General features: G+C 45.6%; 1 protein-coding gene across 1 annotated transcript; it reads right to left on the reverse strand.

The window, feature by feature from the left end:
- Nucleotides 1–3,603: 3,603 nt before the first annotated feature.
- On the reverse strand, nt 3,604–20,847 carry LOC121288434 (leucine-rich repeat-containing protein 38-like). The gene is made up of 6 exons (XM_041206966.1): nt 20,790–20,847; nt 19,776–19,863; nt 18,817–18,882; nt 17,579–17,693; nt 15,304–15,964; nt 3,604–3,941 (listed from the first exon to the last, which is right to left on the reverse strand). Exons 1-6 carry the CDS (start codon nt 20,845–20,847, stop codon nt 3,688–3,690), a joined length of 1,242 nt encoding a protein of 413 aa, XP_041062900.1. The 3' UTR covers nt 3,604–3,687.
- Nucleotides 20,848–24,653: the final 3,806 nt, after the last annotated feature.

Consider the following 24,653-nt stretch of genomic DNA (forward strand, 5'->3'; position numbering starts at 1 on the left):
TTTCTAATTTGACCTCTTTCAACTGGTGTACTAATCATTACGTGAAGAAATCTCTGCTCTGCACAATTATTCAGTGACTCTGAAGGAGTGGTGAGAGTGCAGACATGCTGTCATCCTGGGAGCAGATGGCAGAACCCATTCCTGTTGCCTCACCATACTACCAGGTGGCTGCTCACCAATCGGTGGGATAGCAGGCTGTAGGACTTCTGAGGTACAACTGAAGCCCCCACCCATTTGGTCACATGCCTGTCCAAGGTGGAGCAGATGATGGAGCTCGGAGCCCACCTGAGGCCAATATGCAAGAGGATTTAGAGTGGGTTAATACATGTCCCGTTTAATGGTTTTGAAGATGTTTGAGGCAGCTCATTTCAGTGTACGTGCTGACCAATGGACACACCAACTGTGGGTAAAAGCAAAAAGCTGTTGTGAGGGCAATAGCAGTGAGTGAATGGAGGCAGAGGGCGTATAGGAACATGTCCCATTGTAATTATAGGAGGGCCTTGGGAAGTGAGGGAGATAGGGTTTGACACCCTTCTATTCAAGAAGGGAGGGAGGCAGAAAACAGGAAACTTATAGGTCAGTTAGCTTGGCATCTGTTGTGGGGAAGGTGTTAGAGTCAATCACTAAAGAGGTTATAACTGGGCATTGTTCTTTTGCATGAGTCACAAAAAGTTAGTATGAATGTCCAGCATGTAATTAGGAAGGCTAATGGAATGCTATCCTTTATTATAAGAGGAATTGAACATAAAAGTAAGGATGTTTTGCTTCAGCTATAGAGGGCATTGGTGAGACCACATTTCGAACACTGTGTGCGGTTTTGGTCTCCTTATTTAAGGAAGGATGTAAATGCATTGGAGGCGGTTCAGATTGATACCGGGAATGAGTGGGTTGTCTTATGAGGAAAGGTTGGACAAACTGGGCTCGTTTCCACTGGAGTTTAGAAGAGTGAGGGGTGACTTGATTGAAGTATATAAGATCCAGAACACTCTTGACAAGGTGAACATGGAAAGGGTGTTTTCTCTTGTGGGTGAGTCTAGAACCAGGGGGCACGGTTTTAAAATTGGAGGTCGCCCTTTTAGGACAGAGATTGAGAGAATTTTTTTCCTCAGAAGGTTGTGGGACTTTGGAATTCTCTGCCTCAGAAGGCGGTGGAGGTGGGTTCATTGAATATTTTTAAGGCAGAGGTAGATAGATTCTTGTTAGACAAGGGAATCAAAGGTTGTTGGGGGTAGATGGGAATGTAGAACTCAAAAGATGAATAGATCAGCCCTGGTGGCGGGGCAGACTGGAGGAGCCAAATGGCCTACTTCTGCTCCTATCTCATATGTTCGTATGTTCGTAAGTGCTGGGGATAAGGTATGGCGTTACAGAGCTGTACAGAGAATGAGAGGTGTAACAAGGAGTCTAACTTTGGGCTCTCCTACATTACATTTCCTGTTGTGTTGCGGCCAATTTCTAGGAATTAAGCTACTGGCATTGACCTGTTGCTCTGTCCATTCCTGTTAACTGATTTGCTGAATTGCCCATCTGAAGGAACGAGGTCCACCATCAGTTGTTCTACGTGAATCTTCATAGCCCAATCTGAAAATCAGGATGCCCTTAAAAATGTCACCCTACCCATAGTGCAACATCCACTGACCACCTTTGTAAAGTACACCTCCCATATAAGAGCTGCTGGCCATTTTTAAGTGGCAACAGGCAACTGGCCCGTCATATTTTTCATCCACCCGAATGGCAAGCTGACTCTAAGCAGCACATTTGTGGAATCATAGAGTGATTAAGCACAGAAGGAGGCCGATCATCCCATTGTGTTTGTTCTGGATATTTGAAAGAGCTATCCAATGAGTCCAGTTCCCCTGCTCTTTCCCCATTACCTTCTCCAATCACTTTTTAAAGTTTATTTTGAATCTGCTTCCACCAGCCTTTTCAAGCAGTGCATTCCAGATCACAACAACTCGCTGCTCCTTTCCTCATGTCCACACACTTTCTCATGGCAACTCTGGCTCTTTTGTCAATTGCCTTAAATCTTAGCCCTCTGGTTATGAAACCTTCTGCCTCTGGAAACTGGCTCTCCTCACTTATTCTATCAAAACCCTTCATGATTTTCAACATGTCCATTAAACTTCCCCTTAACCTTCCCTCCTCTGATAAGTGGAGAACAATTCCACTTTCGTTAGCCTCTCCATGTAACATAACTAGGGCTGGCAGCTCGTCGCTTTTATTTAAGTGAAGCCCGACCACAAAAATTAATCAAGCCTCCCCGCGGTACCATTGGGTGGGCGGAACAGTTGCCCGTCCATCACCCTCCTGACCTGCAGCGGAGGTGAAAATCAATGAGAATGCAAAATTGAGAGTGATGCCCTTTTTAGGTGAAAAGCAGGTTGGATTCCCTCATCAGAGAAGCACCAGGAAATTTTGCCCATCTCAGATTGAAGATCTCATCTGCACTTTGCTGATATCTGCTTCACTGTGAGAAATATCCTAGCAGGCAGCTGAATGTGTATAGAATCCTGTATTCGAATGAACCAGCTTTAGCCACCCATTCCCCAGATTACCTAGAATGAAGGCAGGGAAATGGAGTTCGGATACAGATCAGCCATGATCCAGTTACATGGGAAAATGGGAGCATAGGAGCAGGAGGAGGCCATTTAACCTCTCGAGCCTGCTCCACCAATCAATGAGATCATGGCCAATCTCTGCACTAACCCCCTACCATTTACCTTTGCCCCATGTCCCTTCATTAATTTAGTTAACAAAAATCTATTATTCTCAGGTTTAAAATTAACAATTGATCTAACATCAATTGCCATTTATGGAAGAGAGTTGCAAATGTCCATCACCTTTTGTGTGTAGCAGTGTTTCCTAATTTCACTCCTCAAAGGTCTAGCTCCAATTTTATAGACTAAGCCCCCTTATCCAAAACCCCCTGACCAGTGAAAATAGTTCCTCTCTCTACCTACCCTATCTATTCTAAATACCTTGAAAGCTTTGATCAAATAACCTCTTAACCTTCTAAATTTCAGGGAATACAACCTGAGTTTTAACCCTTGCAGTCCAGGTATCATCTGGGGTAAATCTATACTACACTTTCTCCATGGCCAGGATATCCTTCCCAATGTGTAGTGTGTAAAGTGGGTCACAATACTCCAGGTGTGGCCTGACTAGGGCTTTGTGTAGCTGAAATATGACTTTTACATCTTGCATTCTAGTCTCCTAGATATCGATTTTGAGATTGGTAGATTTCCACATAGTGAAGACATCAAGGGATACAGGGATAGTGCAGGAAAACAGCATTGAAATAGAAGATCAGCTACGATCTAATTGAATGGCAGTGCAGGCTTGAGGGGCCGAATGGCCTACTCCTGCTCCTATATCCTATTCCTATGTTCCTAGATAAAGGCCAGCATTCCATTAGTTTTTTGGAGAAACAGTCTTGAGTGGCTGAATAGCCTACTCCTGTTCCTACACCCAAGCAAATTTAAGACAAGCTCAATGAGTGTCACCAACCTCAACTAGAAAAACAAAATATTTTTTAATACTTTCATTTTTACCAACAGATGCATATATCTTGCTAATTAATATAGTACATCATAATGTGCAACTTCATATTTAAGTAAAAACACTTCTTCCTTGCAAATGAAAAATTTAGGAAAAAATGAATGTTCATTTGGTGTCTGCTCCTTGCTATTAGTTATCCTCTTCATCATCATCATCATCGCTTTCCTTGAATAATCCCAGTCTCTGGAAGCACTGAACAATATTGGCCAAGAAGAAGCTTGTTGTAATGGCAGTGATGGAGACACAAACCCCAGAGAAAAAGATAATCAGGTAGTCTGTCAGAGTCAGTGAGAATTCGCACTCAATGAAGCTGTTGTCAGATAACTCGCTGAGTGTAATCTTCCTCATATCCCTGGGCAAGGAACACTGGATGGCAGCAAAGCCTTGAAGAAGTGAACATAGATATTTTTATATAGCAAGCAAAATGTTAGCAACTCAGTCCCATTAAACTGGCCCCCAATCCCTTGTCCCTCCAGAAGTGCCTGGTGGATGTATCTGGGTCCCATCCAGGTTTCCTGGCACTCCCCCCACCGAAATTTTACTGGGCTTGCATCAAAACAATCACAGAATTTCCACCCTTGTAGAAGAAGAAATTAGAACCAACCCACCCTCCCCCACCTTATATCCCCTCCCCCGAGAAATGGGAAATTGGCACTTGTCACTTTAATTGGCCAACAAAGTGTGAAACCATCCTAGGAAGGGATATAATAGGGATCAAAAACAGAAAATGCTGGAAAAATTCAGCAGGTCTGGCAGCATCTGTGGAGAGGGAAACAGAGTTAAGGTTTTGAGTCCACATGACCCTTCTTCAGAGGATAATAAGGATGGTTGGTTCATATAATAGGGATGGTTGGTAACATTCAGTATCTAACCAACTGTCATCTTGGTAAATTAATGATCAGGTTTCCACATGGAGGTTGATAGAAATAGTAAGCTTGACTAGTGTTTAAGCATCCAGGCCACTTTGCATTGTTTGGGGTATATACACACAGCCCTGTGCAGTTCTCCAGAGATTCTCACTGCCCATTGCTGGTAAAGTAATCTCCTTTTTAAAAAAAGGTATTTTTATTTTTGTAACTACTTATTTTCATTTTTATTCAGTAATTAATTGTTTTATCCCCTTTTTTATCGCTTTTTCATCCTTTTCCCCCAAACGCTGCCCCCTCCCCCTACCCTACCCCCAATAAGGACATCTGTTACTTGTTCTATGTTGTCCTTTCTCAGAGTGCTTACCCTCATTCTGCTATTATCACATTCTGCTTTCTTACCTTTATGCCACTATCAGCACCTCCTTTAGCCCTTACCACTACCATTAACACCCCCTTTGTCTCTTTGCCCATGGCATTTTTATCAATCTTTCCTTAGCCCCCACCTATTGCTGGCCTTCTATCCAGCTTCACCTGCTCCACCCCACTTAAACAGTATAAATTTTATAACATTTCTACTTCTCTTTAGCTCTGAAGAAGGATCACACAGACTCGAAACATTAACTCTAATTCTCTCTCCACAGATGCTGTCAGACCCACTGAGCTTTTCCGGCATTTTCTGTCAGTAAACTCTGCATTGTCCTGCAGAGGTACCTCTCTCACATCTGTGCCAGAAGCACAACATCATCATTAACGTGATCACAAAATTCATTGTTTCTGGGTAAATATATTTGAGGCTTCAATTGCTTCTGGAGATTATGAACAGTGAGAAAAGTAAGTGGGAATAATGGCACAGGTACTGGGAAAACTGTCCATTGACACCTGTACATGAAGGGGTTAAAGACATCTCATTCAGTGAAAGCAGAGCTGCCAACAAGTGTTGACTGATTGTTAACTGAGTCTACTTCTGATATTTTCCAATGTGAACACAAAGCATGGGGTTAGGAGAATGACATTCAATGGAAAAATAAACCAGTGCTTTGTTTCCAACATAAGATGTTCCAAACACCTGCAACATCGAGACAGGAAAGAAGTATTTTCATTGACTAACTCTGCCACCTAGTCTTAGACTATTGTTGGTGATCTGTCAATGATAGCTACAGTTTTAATGATTAGTTAACTGAATATACCTAATAGTGAGGGTCCCTGGCTACAGACCCAGGTTAAGGATTCTTGGAGCTCTGAGGGTCCCTCCGCACCTCTGCACATCCTAACCCCGCCCCACTGCCACCCACCCCCCACAATATATGTAACCAAATATAGAAAAGAGAGATTTTGAGACACTACCTTTTGTGGTTTGCTGCTCTATCCTACCTCCTGCTACAGAGTTTAATCTGAACATCACCATTCTCAGTTTAACCTGTTAACAGTCAGCACACTTACATTAACATGCTTCATTTAAAGTGAGATGGCACTACTAAGCAATACATAAGTTATATCCACTATTTCACAGGCATGACACATTGAGTCCCAGGTTGTTGCTTGCTGCAGTGCCTGGGAGATGACTGGGTTTTTGGTATCTTAGGCCCCTAGGCACATCTCATAGGCCACTGGGCATTCTTCCTGTAGGCCCGTGCATTAATCCACCTGTGCTTGAATTGTTTAGCGAATGACTGCAATGCTTGGTTTAGTATAGACTGATATGGTTCACCTTGGCCCATGCTGAGTTAGTAGGTTGGGTGTGAGAGAATGGAAAAATGAGCCAGTATCACCAATCCTGACGGCTATTCTGTGACAACCAGAATATGCCAGTGGGTGGGCTTTACATGTGGAAAAGAGTAGGCATGGATTCGATGTCCATACATGACAAAGCAACCAACCCTCATGGTCCGGGTGTCACACAAAAGAAACGTTCACTTGGGCCAGAGGGCAACTCGACCCCAGCATGAGTCAGTGCCCTGAGGAGAGGCAAGGAAAAGACTTCAGAGAAAAAAGTGCTTTACAATAGAGTTTTCATTTACTTAGGAACAGTAGGAGGCAACTCAGCCCCTCAAACTTGCTCTGCCAATCAGTTGGATTTGGCTGAACTGTATCCTAACTCCCATCTGTGTGCCTCAGTACCATATCCCTTAACACCCTAACCTAACAAAAATCTCTCAATCTCAATTTTGACACTTTCAACCTCAAAAGCTTTTCGGGAAAAGAGAGTTCCAGATTTCCACTACCCTTTGGTGTGGATTTTATATTCCCCCACTGGCAGATTTGAAGGTGGGGGAGCAGGCAAAATCCAGCAGGTGGCCTTTGTGCTGCCGACCAGCTCAGCAACAACTCCTCCCCACTTCCCCCACCCTTCACCTCACCCCCTAGACCTGTCTGAAATTTTACAGGGGAACCAGCGTAGCCTGCCTGCCCAGGAGCCTACTGAGGTCTTAACCGGCCAATTAATGGCCACTTATGGGACACATCCCACCCACTAGTATTTACCCACGGTGGTGGGTATAGTTCTATAGTGCCTTTCATAAGAACATTAAAAAATAAGCACAGCTTTAGTTGTGCAGGCTGGACCAGGCCAGGGGGGGTGTGTCTTCTTTTGCAAGTTACCTCGGTCCAATGGAGAAATGCCCCCTTCAAGCTCATTCCCCCCACCTACCCTCCCCCTTGCCCCTGGCTTCTTGAACCCCCACCTACTCAACCCCTTGTTGAGGCCCCTGGCCCAGACTTACCTGAGCTTCTCGGCGTGGAGGGGCTGCCTATAGTTCCAGCAGAGGCGCCAGTGGGACTACACAGCTGTTGGCCATCCGATTGGTCAGCAGCTCTCTAAGGCAGGGCTTCCTCCCATGATGGCACTTAAGACTTGCTTTCAATCAATTAACACTGCTCCCAACGTTAATTTGCTGTGGGGCAGCAACCAGAGTCATGAGGGGCCTCCTTCCATCCCCACCCCTGACGTTTTAACTGGGGCTGGTGGAGGGGGCGCTGAGGTAGAGGGTGGGCAGGACCGTGGGGCCTATAGAATCCAGCTCTTTGTATGAGGAAATGCTTCCAGATATCATGCCTGAACAGCCTAGCTCTAAATTTAAGGCTATGTCGTCTTGTTCTGGTCTCCAGCCCCCTGCCCCCAAACAAGCGGAAATGGTTAAATCCTTAATTAATTCCTTTAATCATCTTGGAACCACAATTATACCTACTTATATCATACCCACGGGACAAGGCAAAGCACCAAAGCCATAGACATTTTAAATACAATCACTGTTGTTATACAGGCAAACATGGCTGCCAATTGCACATAGCAAGATGTCACAAACAGCAAATATAATGAAAAATGGGTACTCCCATATTTTGTTGGTGGTTGCATATTGACTAGGAGAGCTCCCCGATTATCCGCAAACAGTGACAAGATTTTGTTTTTATGTCTACTTGAATTGGTCCAGGTTTCACGTCTTATCCAAAGGACAGCACTTCTGACAATGCAGCACTCCCTCAGTACTGCACTGAGGTATCAATCTAAATTAGGCGATTGGCCCCACAACCCTCTAGCAATGGTATTTTCTGACAATGGTATTTTCCCCAGCCCTTTACATTGTTTCTGTGGAGTTTTCAATGGTTCACAGTCTTATTTAGGAGGTCACAAGATGGCGGGTTAGGGATATGGAATACTGGAGTATGAGGAACACTGTTCTAAAGGTAAGGCCACAGCCCATTGCTGGAGCAGTGTAGAGGGAGCTTGACACTACATGTGGCTGTGTGGCTGTGCATCCCTCCCTATTCACATCTCACTTCCCCCCTCCCAACCCCACATCCTTCTATGTCCATCCTTGGATAAAACCCTCCTCCACGCCACTTCCAAAGTCGTCTAGCCTTAGACCCTTCACTCACCTCAACATTCCCGCTCAATCACATCCTCACTGCCACCATGAGTACCCTGGTCTCACTAAAACAGTTACTCTCTCTCACAATGGTCATTCTCCCTTGGTACATCCCTCATCTCTGCTCCATTAACTCCCAGGGACAACTGGTCTTGCCATTCATCGCCAGATCTAGCTGGACCACATAAAGCAATAGGAATGGGATGGGATGCCGCTGTCATCTGCCAAAACTATTCACTATTCCAGGATCATCCTAAATGCCTCTCCCTTGCCTCTTCCATCCTCATTACTGGTAAGATTGAGACCATCCATTCAGCTACCTCTGTGACTTCCCTCCCTTCCCCTAGCCCACAAAGCCAAATTTCCCTGAAAACTTGCATCTCTCCCTTTCATTTCTCTCTTATCTCTCCTCGTGGCCTCCACGAATGCAACTTGTCCATGAGATTAACCTCCTGCCCCTTTGACCCTATTCTCATCAAACTGCTGACCATCCAAATTTTGCTTCCTGGCCCCCATGTTAGCTGATATTGTTTATGATTTCTTCCCAACTATTGCCCATCTCCCCATCAAATCTGCCATCATCATGCATTTTTTCAAGAAGACCCACTCTGTCTGTGCAAGCTACTGCCCCATCTCCTACCTCCCTTTTCTCTCCAAAATCCCTGAATGTGGAGCTGCCTCCCAAATCAGTGCCCATCTTTTCTGGGAATGCCCAATCACAGCTGTGCTACATCTCCTAAAATCACAATGACACCCTTACATAACTATAACTGTGGTAAACTACCTCTCCTATCTTTCTCAACCTGTCTGCTTACTTTACCATAGTTGATTAGCTGGACGGGACTGCACCCACCTCATCTCATTCCTATCCATCCAGACATACCCAGAGAATCACCTGCAGTGGCTTCTCCTCCTGCTCCTGTACCATTACCTCTGGAGTCCCCCACTGATCTATTCTAGCCTCGCTCCTACTTCTCATGCACATGCTGCAGCATCACTCAAAAGCGCAGATTCAGGTTCCACATGTACACTGATGGCACCCGGCTCATTCTCACTGCCACGTCACTCCTTCACTGCCTCTGATTTGTCAGGTTGCTTGTCTGACATCCAGTCCTGGATGATTTTTTTTTTAATATTCATTTATGGGATGTGGGCTTCGCTGGCTGGGCCAGCATTTGTTGCCCATCCCCAGTTGCCCTTGAGAAGGTGGTGGTGAGCTGCCTTCTTGAACCACTGCAGTCCATGCGGTGTGGGTACACCCACGGTGCTGTTAGGCAGGGAGTTCCAGGATTTTGACCCAGCGACAATGAAAGAACGGCACAATTTCTTCCAAATAAATATTGAGAAGACTGAAGACGTTGTCTTTGTACCTGCCGTAAACTCCACTTCCCAGCCATCAACTCCATCCCTCTCCTTGGCAATTATCTGAGGCTGAGCAAGTCTGTTCACACCTTTGTATCCTACTTGACCCGAGAGGAGCTCCTGATGCCAGACCAGCTCCATAATACAGTATCATCTTCCTTTCCCCTGTCCCAGCTCATCTGCTGCTGAAATCCACCTCCATGCTTTTGTTAGCTCTAGACTTGACTATTTCAATGCTGTCCTGATCAGCCTCTCATCTTCCATCCTCCACAGAAACATGAGCTCATCCAGGACTGTACTGCTTGTATTCTAACTTATACCAAGTCCTGTTCATCCCTGTGCTCGCCGACCTTCAATAGCTTCCTGTCTCGCCATGCCTCGATGTAAAAGTTTTCATTCTTGTTTGCAAGACCTTTCATGGCTGCGACTGTCTAGGATTGTAACTTCCTCCAGCCCTACAACATCCCTGAGATGCATGCATCCAATTACAGCCTCTTGGGCATCCCTGATTTTAATCACTCTACAATTGATGGCCAAACCTTTGGTATCCAAAGCCTTGACCTCTGGAGTTCCCTCTCTGTCTCTCTCTGTTCCTTTCAGATGCACCTTAAAACTTACCCCTTTAACCAATCTTTTGGCCACTCATCCTAATATCTCCTTATATGACAAGGTGTCAAGTTTTGTTTGATAATGCTCCTGTGAAGCGCATCAAAGCTATATAAATGCAAGTTGTTTTGACGTGTACATTGTCAACTGTGGATGTCTGAAATTGGAAATCCTCAAATCCCTCGACCCAACATCCCTCACCTTCAACAACACAAAAAAGTAATAATAAAGTCATTTATCTCCTTATTGAGTGTCCTGTCAGAATATGTACACCCTAGTGGACACTCTCATGAAGTTAATTGACCCTATTTTCACTCATCCAAGCATCAATCCATTAACTGTTCCACTAAACATGTCAGTCTAATGTCTCATTATTTATTAACTTCTGTTGTCTAGGCAAGATAAATGTTCTCTTGCTGCCTTACTGCACATTGTTATTGGAAATATTAAACCACTCATTCTGTACTTTATTTTAGGCTGCTGTTTTTCTGCTTTCCAGGAGCACTTACAAACTAGTGAGCAAAAGGCCACTCACACTGCCTGACACCTCAGCTAGTTAGAACAGCGAGTCACTGAGCCACACAGACTGAGAGAGTCTAGGGTTTGCTCCCTGTCCTGGTTTGGGTTAACTAGTCCCACCACAGGGCAGCAGCCGGACTGCAATTGGCCTCAGCATTCCAGGGTTCCTGCTCCTGATCACTAAGCAGTAAATTCCTGCTCGAAAAATGTGGATCAAAAACAGAATTACCTGGAAAAACTCAGCAGGTCTGGCAGCATCGGCGGAGAGGAAAAGAGTTGACGTTTCGAGTCCTCATGACCCTTCGACAGAACTTGAGTTCGAGTCCAAGAAAGAGTTGAAATATAAGATGGTTTAAGGTGTGTGTGTGGGGGGCGGAGAGATAGAGAGAGCCTCTCCGCCCCCCACACACACACCTTAAACTAGCTTATATTTCAACTCTTTCTTGCACTACTGCCATGGATCAATTTTACCCCCTTTAACTCTCTAAATTAATTCTAAAGTTCCCACATCAGTAGCCATTACCAATAAGAAGATTGCAATCCACACATCATTTTAGGGATTGCCCCCCATTCCAATGTTAGCCCATCTCAGAACATCCAGAGGTAACCATGGGGCAGAATTTGATACCCTGCCCCATGGTGGGGGCAACATTTAATTGGATGGGAGGGTGGCAGGTGGGAACCCCGCTGCCTTCCTGCCTCTGCCCCTATGAAGTCCGGGGTCAGAAGGCTCTTAAGATGGCCCTCCTGCTCCACTGACAATCTAGGCCCTTAAATGGCCAATCAATGCCCCTTAAGGGCCTCATCCCATAGCCACTGGCAGCGGTGGGCAGGGATCTCACCCTGTCGGGGTTGCTTGCAGGCTTCTGGGGGGAGTTCCTCATTCAAAGGCACTCAGCACCTGATCGAGGGACCTGGCATCGGGAGGGGGCACCTTGCTTCGAGCCAACCCCCTCCCCCGCACTCCGGCGACCCCCACCAAGGCCCATCTCACCGTCACACACCTGTGGCTGGGTCCCTCAGCGATCCTTGGTCTTGGGTAGGTGCATTACTGGATGCAGCAGTCACTGTCCTGTTGGGCGCTGCTGAACGACCACAGCCACCGGTCTCTGACTGGCTGGTAGCTCTCAGGGGGTGGGATTTCCTGCTCAGTTAAGTGATGGCACATAATTCAGTTGGCATTTCCAAAAGGAAGTGACATGGAGGTCTCGCTGGGACTCCAGCGAGCCAGGAGACCCCCGTGCCTCCATTAAATACCTTCCCCATGTTACCTAAACATCCTCAATTACTGCTGTCCTTCAAACCTCTCCTGATGTTCCTAGTTAAATGTACCCACATTTTTTCATCAGAACATCATTGCTTTTATGGGAAGGATGCAAGTAGGCTGAAAGATTGGACAGTCAGGGAAAGCACTGAACTGGGGTGAGCGAAGTTGCTTATTACAAACAGAAATGGTTTAATAATCAGGAACCATAGGTGCCCCCTATACTCTTATCCAGATTGACATCTATTTAAAATAAAAATATTTCCCATTCAATTTTCTCTGCTCCTCCCCTGTAAGCACTGGGCCATTGTTCCACGGGCCCTAGCCATTCTCTGCTATCTCACCCAAATGCCCATTCTTCATGTTTGTGTCTAGACAGTGAGCATCAGTAGGCTGGTCAACTGGGGACTGCATCACAATTAGCCAGATCCTGCTCTTACCCCACACCCACACATCCACACACTTTCCAGAAGGATACTGGTTAACAATCAGGAGCAAGAGCTCTGGCTGATGGCCCCCTCCTTAATCATGTACAGTTGAGGGCAATTCTACTGACCTTCTTGTATGTGTAACTGTGGACTGGTACTGTACCCCAACAGGAGCCGGTGCCCCTGGATGGTTGAGGGGGGGATGGGGAGGGACATGGAGGCGGGGATGGGGATGGGGGTGGGGAGAAGGCTAATGTTCACATACATGTATATTAATAAAAGCAAAATCCTGTGGATACTGAAAACCTGAAATAAAAACAGAAAATGGTGGAAAAACTCAGCAGGACTGGCAGTATCTCTATCCACATATAAGCACAGTGCCAGCTAGAGTCACTGAAGACCAAGAAAGAAGAGGCAAAAAACTTTAAGACCAGGACATCATCCTGGAACTCCTACTATTTTTTTAATTCTTTCATGGGTCGTGGATATTACTGGCAAAGTCAGCATTTATTGCCTATCCCTAAGTGCCCTTGAACTTCAACTTCAGTGACTTGCTAGGTCATTCAGGGGGCGGGTAAGGGGCAGTAGGGCTGTAACCAAGCCCCATTGCTGTGCGTCCAGAATCACACATCAACCAGACCAGATAAGGACGGCAGATTTCCTTCCTTAAAGAGCACAGCGAACCAGATGGGTTTTCACAACAGTCGATGATAGCTGTCATCCTCACTATTACTGAAGCTAGCTTTATATTCCAGATTTATTAATTAAAGTTAAATTCCACCAGCTGCTGTGGTGGGATTTGAACCCATGTCCCCAGAGCATTAGCCTGGACCTCTGGATTACTCGTCCAGTGACATTAACCATTATGCCACCATCTCCCCAAATATTATCCAAATTCAGGAAAAAGTGTTAAATTTTAACCTTTTCTCTCACCTCATCATAAAGATCTAGAGAAGGCAATGGAGCTGCTATCCTCAGCAATGTTGTCAAACTGGGTATTTATTTTTTGAAATGAGTCGAAGGCCTCCAAGGCTTCATTCAAAAGTTAAGGGTACACCAGTGGCTTAGTTGCTAAGGGCACAGTGTGAGCTTTGCGAATAAACTGGAACCTCCTTCAAAGCCTGGAGATGCTGTGATACATTTCCATGGATATTGGTTGACGTCCTGAAGCCATTTTCACCAGTGAGACAAAGTCGGCTGAGTAACTGTGGGAGGCATCACAACTAAGCCTGACCCTGCCCTCACCCAACATTCACATGGACACACACACACACACACACACACCCCCCCAGCAGGGGTCCTCACCCAATGTTCACACACACACACAGACACACACACACCCCAACACTCTCAGCCACACACACACACACACACACACACACACACACACAACAGGAGTCCTCACCCAATGTTCACACACACACACAGACACACACACACCCCAACACTCTCAGCCAAACACACACACAACAGGAGTCTTCACCCAATGTTCACACACACACACACACACCCCAACACTCTCAGCCACACACACACACAACAGGAGTCCTCACCCAATGTTCACACACACGCACACACACACACACACACAGCAGGAGTCCTCAACCAATGTTCACACACACACACAGACACACACACACCCCAACACTCCCAGCCACACACGCACACACACACACACACACACAGCAGGAGTCCTCACCCAATGTTCACACACACACACAGACACACACACACCCCAACACTCCCAGCCACACACGCACACACACACACAACAGGAGTCCTCATCCAATGTTCACCCACACCCCCTCACCCCCCCCCCCACACACACACCCAACAGGAGTCCGCACACAATGTTCACATGGACGCACACACACAACCAGCAGGAGTAGGTGAATATTCATCAGGAACCCTGACTAACACCCCACTCCCCCTCCCTTCCACCACCACCAGTCCAGAGGTGCTGAGGCCAAAGGGAGCAGCCCTACTGCCAAGCTAGCTCCAAAACAGTTAACTCGGCAGAGAATTGGTACCTAACCACAGCCTCTGACTAAGCTACTCAACCTTGAATTGTAACCAGGCCGTCTGGGAGTCCTCAATGTCAGGAACTTGGACAGGTAAAGTTAATGGGAGTTCAGTTTCCATTCTTCTTAACCCCACGCCTCGCCCACAAAAACAGACAGAGACAGACAACATTGCTGTCAATATTTCTTTCAAAAACCATTTCAAATAATAACCTGATTTCCACTGTTCTGATACTTTAGTATGTATTAATCTCTTCAGATTACTTTTCCTTACTTTACCTGCCCCAATGCTACAGATGAGTACATATATCAATCAATGTGATCTATTTTTTCTCCCCTCCTTGCTGAGATGCTGCAGTCTCCTGACTGGGGCATGGGCTTTACAACAACCTGAAGTGCCCCTCACCCTCTGTTTTCGCACACTCCTTCATCCTGGGACAGTCTAGATGGTGACATTTCTCCCACCAGCTATTCAACCTAATCTGACTGGAGTTCTCACTTGGGGAGCTCACAGGTTCAGGCAGGAGACGGCGACTGGGAGCAGGGACCAGCTGCCCAGTTTTACCCTTGTCTCGCCTCTGGAAACACTGGGAATGTAGCATGTCCCTACCTGTGGTGAATGACCAAGTTTTTAATCTGGAGAATGGCTTCTCTACAATGCCTCGCTTTGGTGTAGGCACTATTGGGGTTGGGTGGAGGGGAGGGGGGGGGGGGGAGGTGGTGGTCAAAAAAAATATATATCCCATCAGATCGTCATTACTGAGAGATGCTTGTTTAAATCTGACCCTGTAGCGGTGAGAGGGGAACACTAACCTGCAGGAAGAATATCGGCGTTGTCCCTGAGCCAGAGGAAGAGGTTAGCGAATGTACAGTTGCAGAGCCAGGGATTGCCCTCCAGCCTCACAGTGCGAAGGGACGGTAAGGAGCTGAGGGTCGTGACACTCAGGGCCTCCAGCGCGTTGTCGTTGAGCTCCAGAACCTGGAGGAGGTCCAAACTCTGGAAAGCTTCCTCGTCTACCTGCCCCAGGTGCGGGTTGTTGCCCAGGCGTAACATAATCAGCCTGTGCGCTGAGCTGAACGTCCCCGAGCTCAACTGGGAGAAGTTGTTGTGCCTCAAGTCTAAATAGATTAGCTTGGTGGTGCTGAAGGTCCCTTTAGCGATGGAGGAGAGGGAATTATTGCTGAGGTCCAGGTACACCAGGTCTCCGTAGTACATGAAGAAATCAGTCGGGATCTCCTGGATTTGGTTGTTGCTTAACAGAATCTTCCTGATAACCAGAGGGAAAGCCCCAGTGGGCAGGTCGGAGAGTCCCAAGTCCCTGCAGTCTATGGTGTGGGTGTCCTTACAGGCACAGCCTTCGGGGCAAGTTGAACCCAGGGGCAGGAAGAGGACCAGAGGCAGCAGCCAGAGAGGAGGGCATGAGGGCATGGCAGAGGAGACTGGAATCGTGGCTGCTGTGGCGGCAGAGACATGCTGAGGGAATGCAGGGACTGCACAGCTGTGCATGGTGTTTAGAGAGATCGAATAGCAGAACTTAGATCAGATAGCACCAGGAGGGAGAGCTAGAGGGAGGAGGGGACTGGGAGGCACCGTCAGGAGAATTGGAACGGTAAATCTAATCGATCTTCCCATTGCATTAACACATTCTAACATCCCAGCTTTATAACAGATGCGTTACAGACTGCAACCACTTTATTAATATGCAGCATGGTTACTGTAGGGTTTTGCATTCTGATATGTCTATCATAACTAATCATGGTTATTAACAAGAGATTTTTTTGAAAAAAAGACTTGCATTTATATAGCACCTTTCACAACTTCAGGACATCCCCAAGCGCTTTACAAGCATTGTTATTTTTGTAATGTGGGAAGCGCGGTAGCAACGTGTGCACAGCAAGATCCCACAAACAGGATCATGACAAGGAGCAGGTTAACCTGTTTTAGTGCTGTTGATTGAGGGATACATATTGGCCAAAGGAAAAGATGCAAACAAAATAAAAGCAAAGCCACTGCCTGTTGTAGCATTAATAAGCAACAATTTGCATTTATATATTAGAAAGGCACATTCCGTGCTGCTTAACATGGCTTGGGTAGACTAGGTGTGGAGTGTGAGCATTGACTGAAAGGAGGAGGGATTTGGAAAGATTACTCAAGTTATTGTCAAAGAGAATTGGGCAGATCCCCAATTTTGGCTTTGATGCTGCATTAGTCAAGTTAGCCAGTCTCACCAGTTGGTGTGCTACAGTTGGCTTCAGTGCCTCTAGCCCAGTGAGGGCAAAGAAAAATCAACCAGAGTTTCACTTCTGATTGGAAACATGTGACTCCTGCTGTAGAGTACATGAGTAGATTTCAGATAAAAACAGCCCACCTTGGTCACTGTACACCATCATATGTAAAGAAATACTGGCACCATATTATTTCCCATTTGAATTCCCTTAACATGGAGTCATTGGTTAAGTAGCAGTTATTTCCATACAACAGAGTCCCCCAAATAACCATGAGGTGAATGATCTGTGAATCAATTTAATTTGATGGGATTGTTTGAGGAATGTTCGTCAGGACTTTAGGGGAACTCTCCGATTCCATGGCATCTGCCTGAGCTGTACAGGCAGGGCCTTGGTTTATCATTTCAGGCACTATCTCCCACAATGAACCTGGGCATCCAACCAAGGAACATGCTCACCACCTCAAGTGGTGCTTGAACCCAGAACCTTCAATGTCAGAGAGGACAGTGTTACTAACTGAACCAAGCAGACATTTACTGGTGAGGAGGGTGGTAACAAGTTGGCAGTGCCCATGGAATCATATCAAGGAACCAAATGATCAAGGCTGTTTAAAATGTGTACTTTCTAGTTGTGCTGTTATTTTTCTTATAAATAAGGAGAGGATTATTAATCAGTTATCTATTATTTATTAGAGACAAGGATCAGTCTTCTATTGAGAGTCTTAATACTGATAATTACCAGAGCCACTCCTAATATTTCACATGCATATATATTGTTTTTACATTCTAGGATTAATTGTCCAAGAACTCTGCTGCCAGTGTAGTGATGTAAGCATGGGTCAGAGATACGGCTATAATGTTACATCCTGATTCTCCATCTCTATGATGTGAGCGTGGTTCAGAGATAAGGCTATAACATTATAACTTGCTTCTCCAACTAGGCGCCCTTCGATATGTTGCTCAAGTGTCTGGCAGCATCTGTGGCGAGAGAAACAGAGTTAACGTTTTGACTCTTCTTCGGAACTTTGTTGTCTCAGCTTTGAAGAAGAGTCATATTGGACTCAAAACGTTAACTCTGTTTCTCTCTCCACTGTTGCTGCCAGACCTGCTGAGTATTTCCTGCACTTTCTGTTTTTATTTCAGATTTCTAGCATCTGCAGTATTTTGCTCTTATTATATTGCTGAAGGGTGTGTTCTTTATATGTGAGCTTAAACAGTTTAATGTTGGCATAATATTCCACTATAGAGAGCGACACTGTGTAACCCAGTCCTGTTCCCATCAAAGTTTACATGCATACATACACATACACACACACACAAGCACACTAACTCATAAACATAGACACACATGCATACATTTCCATGTGTTGGGAGTAGGAACTCAGATCGATTTTTTTCCCTCTCACTAGCCTACAGGTGAGACATTAAGTCCAAATACTCCTCATTTGTACAGCTCAGTACTGACCAGGCAGAGCCAATTTACCCTAAACTATTGGGAAGATCTTGTGAATTCCTTTCTAAACTTAGTGTTTTAACCATTGCACAGTTAGGAGTTGTATTTACAGGTCCTTTTCCTTGAATAATGTAGAAGGAAATACTGGGATGGCAAACAAAAACAAACATAAAAGTGCTCCCTTTTTTGAGGAGAGGAGAACAATTAATAAAGAACTAAACCATAAGATAAAGGAACCTCAGATCAATAATATTATTACCAGTGTCCAGTACACTCCAGCCCCTGTGGACCCCACCAGTCACAGAAGGCCTCAGTCAAACATACAAGTGGACAACACATGCTCCTCCATTGCTGCCTGGGCACAGGCAAACTGAAAGAGAGGTGGGCAGCCAGAGCCGACAGGCCACTTCAATCCTGGACCTATAGATGGCCACCTTGGTCAGGCCCAGGAGCTGATACACAACCAGGATGTCCTTTATTTATTAAGAAATAGCTGAAAACATTTAACTCAACACATGTGAGTTAGACATGGAATCTTTTGGTTGAGGTAAGTGAATACCACAATGCCATGTGCATTTACCCTCCAAACCAGTCTCCCTGCCCTCTACATCTGCAGCACTCTAGGGTGCTGCAAGCAATAGTCTTCACCTTTGGCTTCCTAAAGCCCTGGATTCAGTCCTCGGGAACCAAGATATCAACGTGTCAAACACAAACCTGAAATAAGAAATTCTTCAATAACAGTACTCCTGATACATAAAAATCTCAATGTTAACACCCTCCCAGGATGGGCAGGAGGTGGTGGGGTGGGTTAAACCCTAAAAAATGCAAAGTGTGATCTTGACCTTATACATACATGCCTGTTGCCATGTTTGCAATGGGGATGTGGGGTGTGTCCCAGCTTGTAGAGACAGGGCACTTAATTAACAGTGGAATTGGAAACAAAAACAGAATTACCTGGAAAAACTCAGCAGGTCTGGCAGCATCGGCGGAGAAGAAAAGAGTTGACGTTTCGAGTCCTCATGACCCTTCGACCGAACTGAGTTGGAATTGGAAGTCTGCTTTAAATTTAGTTGCTGCAAATGGGCTTGGCAGGACTCAGGAGATGCAACTGGAAGCTGCTAGCTCCAGAAGGTATGTGTCTTTTATTGCAATTCTGGTTAGGCCTGGAGGAGCAAGAGTTCACAGATTCAAAATAATTGGCAAAAGGAGTAAATGTGATGCGAGGAAAAGTTTTTTCACCCAAAGGGTGGTTGGAGTCTGGAACAAACTCCCCAAAAGGGTGGCAGAGGCAGGTTCAGTTGAGGTATTCAAAAGGGAATTGGATTGCTACCTGAAAAGGAAGGATGTGCAAGGTTACGGGGATAAGACAGGGGAATGGAACTAGGTGGAATGCACTTTCAGAGAGCCAGTACAGGCTTGATGGGCTGAATGGCCTCCTATTGCACTGTAAAGATACTGTGATACTCCTCCAAGTACACTAGGAAGCCATTGAATTCCCTTATGCCAATCATTGCCTCTTTATTGCCCTGCCCCTCTCTCTCTCTCTTTTACCCCCACCTTCTGTAATCACAGCCTTCTGCCCCTCACAAAGGCCCTATCTTGATTACCAGTCACCGTCTCCAAGGGTCCCAGCCTCCTGCTGTTGGTTTTCCTGCCCAGCAGTTTGCCAGCCTCTCAATTTGGCTAGCTTCCAGGCTAGAGAAATGGAAGCAAAAAAGATAATGCGGTCTTTCCATTAGATTTGGCAAGACGGGCATGTGCCCAGCCTTGCCAGGCTCATCAGCTGATTCTGAATCTGTCCTCCCCGCTTCCCCATAAATATTGGGGACAGAGAGTTATTTCTACTTTGTCATTAAACTGACAACATTCTGAAGCTGATGACTGTAAAGTGAATGAAAATATGTTTGTGGAGCTGAAAGGTGAGATAGGAATTCGGAGCCCGGAAAGTTAATTCAGGAATTGTCCTCCTCTTGGCATGACATCCTATTGAATGACCTCTGGGTGACAGCCACTTGGCATTGTGATAGTAACATCATGTGTGAGGCGACACATTGTCCTCTCCTTTCCTCAAATGCTAATTGAGTCACTCATCGGTCTTATTGAATTGATTTTCTTTTCTTACCGGCTGGAGCAGTTATTACCTTTGTCTCTTGCTGAACATTAAATCACAAGGTCACAGAATTAATTTACCCAATGATCCAATGTCAAAATGAGCTGGGAGACAATAATTTTTTTGCTCTTATTTGAATGTTTCCCATCACCAGGTAAAGCCTGGAGATGAAAGGAGCTCTTGTTCCTCTGCAGGATAAAGACAGGATGACCTCAAGGACAAAATCACCCAATGTCATTCTTAATGTCGGAGCTGGTTTGAAGCTTTCAACACCGCTGTTCTCTTCACAACTACGTTTTGCTCAAACTGGGAGATGTGAAATGAGGCCAGTTTTCATCTTGCTCCTGTTTATTCCTGGAACTGGAACAACAGCAAGTTAAAAATTGAAAATTGTCAACCCGACTTATGACTGGAGGTCTTCCTGCTCCAAGTTTTGGACCAAGCTTAACTGAGATGGCCAGTTCCCTTGCTGTAAATAGTTGAGGGAGGGAAAATTTATCTTCATTCCTACCTTTTACTGGTATCAGCATCCTTTTTGAGATTTGCTTGTGTGTATAAGCATTGGCCATGGACGTAATACCTACCCATCACTTTGTTAACCTTATTGGCAAAATATTTATCTGACACTCACTGACTATGCTTACACTTGAAGGCAACACATCTGGGCAAGGCACCAGAGGATGTCTGGTATGAACAGAACAAAGCACCTTCAGGACAAGAGGGCAGAAAGATGGAGGGAGGAGGAAAATATTAATAAATAAATGAAAGTAATACATGTGCATGGTATTATTTAACAAGTGACAAGCGTCTGGGGGGAGTTGAGGATAGATCAATAGCATCTGGTTGAGGTGGCATCTGTCACTTGGTTTCAGAGTGTGGTGTGTCTGACCATAGGGAGCCATATATTTACATGAACTGTGTACTTACTGTGTACATTAGAGTATAAGATAGCTTTTGTAACTTGTGTTATTCTTACAAATCTGTATATATCTGTAAAGGTATAGTGAAGGGTGAATGAATATTGTAATATAGTTCATCTTTTCTTGTTGAATAAATGATTTATTCTTTTGTTAAAAGTTCATCAGCTGACTCCTGTGACTGTTCAGTAGCTACTCTCCAAGTATCTAAACAAACAAATAAAAGTTAGCACCTATCAAGCTGGGTTCCACTCTGGGACCAGGCTTGTCCTGGGGTAACGTCAGCTGAGATCTTAACAGTGGCATCAGAGAGCGAAAGTGTGCTTAAATGGCCTGCCATTTTACCAGAGCTTTCAATCCATTTAAAGCAATAAGGGCCGAAGAAGTGGCACTTTGAAAATAGACCAAGAACTGTGCTCACTATATAGTATCAGTCTAGGATCATTCTCACATCTATTACAGTGACATCTTTACCTTGGAGAGAGTGGGTTAGAAGTTGCAGATTGAACATTGGATTGAGAATTGTAGCCCTCAGTGTGACAGAATAATTTGGTTAGAAACCTGATGGTTAATGATTCAAGTTAAATGTCAAGAGGACCAACAAGTTTGCCCTTTTAAAGTTAGGAATATTTGGCAGCACGATAAATACACTCTTGATCCAAATAGTAGACCTTGTTCTGTGATTTGTACAGGCTGTTGTCACATGTAGAAATGTTGCAAAGCCCTTCCCAGCAATAAGTTACTTAGAAATTCAGTGTTATATATTTAAGCACAAGTCAGGAGTGTGATGGAATACTCTCCACTTGCCTGGCTGAGTGCCACTCCAACAACACTCAAGTAGCTCGACACGTAGCTCCAGGACAAATTGCGTGGCACTCCATCAAACTACTTTGAACATTCACTCTCTCCACTGCTGACGCACCGTGTCTGCAGTATGTACCATGTCAAGATGCTCTGCAGCAACTCACCAAGGCTTCTCCATCAGTAATTCCAAATCTCGCAATCTCTTATGGCCTAGAAGGACAAGGGGAGCAGGCACATGAGAACACTACCACCTACAAGTTCCCTTCCAAGTTACGCACCATCCTGACCATGGAATATATGATCGTTTCTTCATCATCCCTGGGTCAAAACCCTGGAATTCCCTACCTAACAGCTCTCTGGGAATCCCTGCACCACATGGATTGCAGTGGTTCCGGAAGGCAGCTCACCTTCTCAAGGGCAATTTGGAATGGGCAATAAATTGTGGCCTTGCCAGTGGTGCTCATGTAACATGAATGAATAACTAAGGAAAACATAGCTGCCATTTCTGCACAACAAGGAGATAAATGTATTTGCATAAAATCAAAAAACTGCCAATGCTGGAAATCCAAAACAAAAACAAAAATACCTGGAAAAACTGGGCAGGTCCGGCAGCATCTGCGGAGAGGAACACAGTTAACGTTTCGAGTCCATATGACTCTTCAACAGAACTAAGTAAAAAACACCTGGAGCTACGTGTCGAGCTACTTGAGTGTTGTTGGAGTGGCACTCAGCCAGGCAAGTGGAAAGTATTCCATCACACTCCTGACTTGTGCTTAAATATGTAACAACAAATGTATTTGCATGTTTGGTGGTGTTGGTTGAGGGAAAGCTGTTGGCTGGACTCTGGAAAAACTGCAAGCTCACCTTTAAATAGTGCCACAGGGTCTTTAACATTGAGTCGAACAACTGGAAGTGGTAGATATCTCACCTGAGAGATGGCACCTCCGATAATGCAGCACCCCCTCAGTACTACAGAAGAGATTGTGCCAAACTGTAAAAATAAAGTACGAGGCCTTAAAAGTAAGGTTAAAGTTAAGAGGGCAGATTTTTCTCCTCACTCTCTGGGCATTAATGTGGTCGACTGGATTATCTGGCAGAATTTCATTGCATTGATTTGAATAGAATAAAACTCAGGCAAACTGAGTGGGGTTAAAATCTCACCAGTTGTGTCTGTTGGGTTTGTGGTGTGGCCTGACCAAATCCCTTTCCAAATTACATACCCACCACCCTTCTAAGGTTTAAGGTACAGGGTGGAATTTTCCCATCCCACCCACGGCAGGTTCCATGGCAGGCAGGAGCGGCAGGCAAAAAGCCGGAAATTCGCCAGCGTAAAAGCAGCTTGCAATTCTCCCGATGGTGGGTTTATGGCGGGTTGGTCATCCCACTGACTAGTGGCGTGAATTCCATTTGCATCATTAACATCTCATGAATGCTCATTAAAACAGCCACTGGCTGGAATCTTGTCACGCCCTCCAATCTTGTGTCACACCAGCAGGAAATTACGTCGGCCTCAAACCCGTTTGAATGGGGGGGGGGAGCGGGTGGCATGCACAAGTCGAACCTCAGTTCACTGGAGACTTTGGGGTGAGTGGAACATACATAGCCTACCTGCCATAGCACTACACCGGTCTTGTTGCGATGAACACCACATTGCTGGGGCTGTGGGGTTGGTCTGCTCCTGCTCTTTGCCTACATTGTCCCGAAGAGCACCACTGTGCTGTGGTACTCATGCAGGCCTCCACTTTCAGAAACACTTCAACTGGGGGTGGGCCGTTAGGTGAGGGTGGGGTGGGCGAACACCAGGGGGGCAACGGGGATGGTAGGCTGTGGAATGGCAGTCAGAGGGAAGGGTGAACGTGACAGGGCCTTTTCTGGGGACACCCTCTAACCTCTTGCTGCCACAGGAGTTAACAGGAATCTACTGAGAAAGGAGGAAGACCTCCTTGCAATGAAAGCCACTGAAAGCCAATGGCTTCTTTAACACTGTCAAAGGGCTGCTCAGAACTCAGTGGCTTCACATCACAGTCGCTGCATCTCAAGAGTAACGCACAGGAATGTAGAATTTGGGAATGCAGGAAATAGTGAGGGAGGCACAGCTGTATCATATATGGCATTCCATCAATGATGGCCTGTCACATGTTCACCAGATTTGACACTCCTAATGAGCCAAAGGGCATCCACTCATTGGCCACGAGCAACTGATTGGTCATTAATATGTCACATCAGAGATTGGAGCACAGAGCTAGGTTGGATCACTCATCTCTATTAAACTTTAGCACCCACACAGGGCTTAAGATGTTACATCTCTGCGTTGGCATCTTGGTCACCTCGATGTGTGTGCCAGTGTCTGAGGGGCAAGGCAGCATCAGCCACCATGCAAATAGGTCAGGAAAAACTATAGACCTTTACAGTGTCTAAATGTGTCATGGTCTGAGTTTCACTTTCTTGCCTCTTGAGTCATTAATGTCTTCAATGTTTCCTTTCAGAGAGAAGGCAAAAGCACATATGGATCCAGGGCTCAATGCTGCCTTTGTCAGGGTCCTAACGCAATGGAGGAGTTGAAGGAGGGAGAGGCAAATCTGTGCACAGCTCCAGCAGGAGGGTCATGGTCACGTAGAGCCAGAGCATGAACAGGGGGGTCAGGAGGAGAGACC

Source organism: Carcharodon carcharias, chromosome 15 (genome assembly GCF_017639515.1).
Source record: "Carcharodon carcharias isolate sCarCar2 chromosome 15, sCarCar2.pri, whole genome shotgun sequence".
Lineage (NCBI taxonomy): Eukaryota > Metazoa > Chordata > Chondrichthyes > Lamniformes > Lamnidae > Carcharodon > Carcharodon carcharias.

Excerpts from the sequence above, each read along its gene's own strand:
- LOC121288434 (XM_041206966.1), bottom strand. The coding sequence starts at position 20,847 with ATGGCCAATGCTTATACACACAAGCAAATCTCAAAAAGGATGCTGATA. Across the intron at positions 19,864-20,789 it reads GATGCTGATACCAGTAAAAG|CCTGGAAGCTAGCCAAATTG; the intron begins GTAGGAATGAAG and ends CCATTTCTCTAG. Across the intron at positions 15,965-17,578 it reads TAGAGATGGAGAATCAGGAT|CATGTCTCTGCCGCCACAGC; the intron begins GTAACATTATAG and ends GCATTCCCTCAG.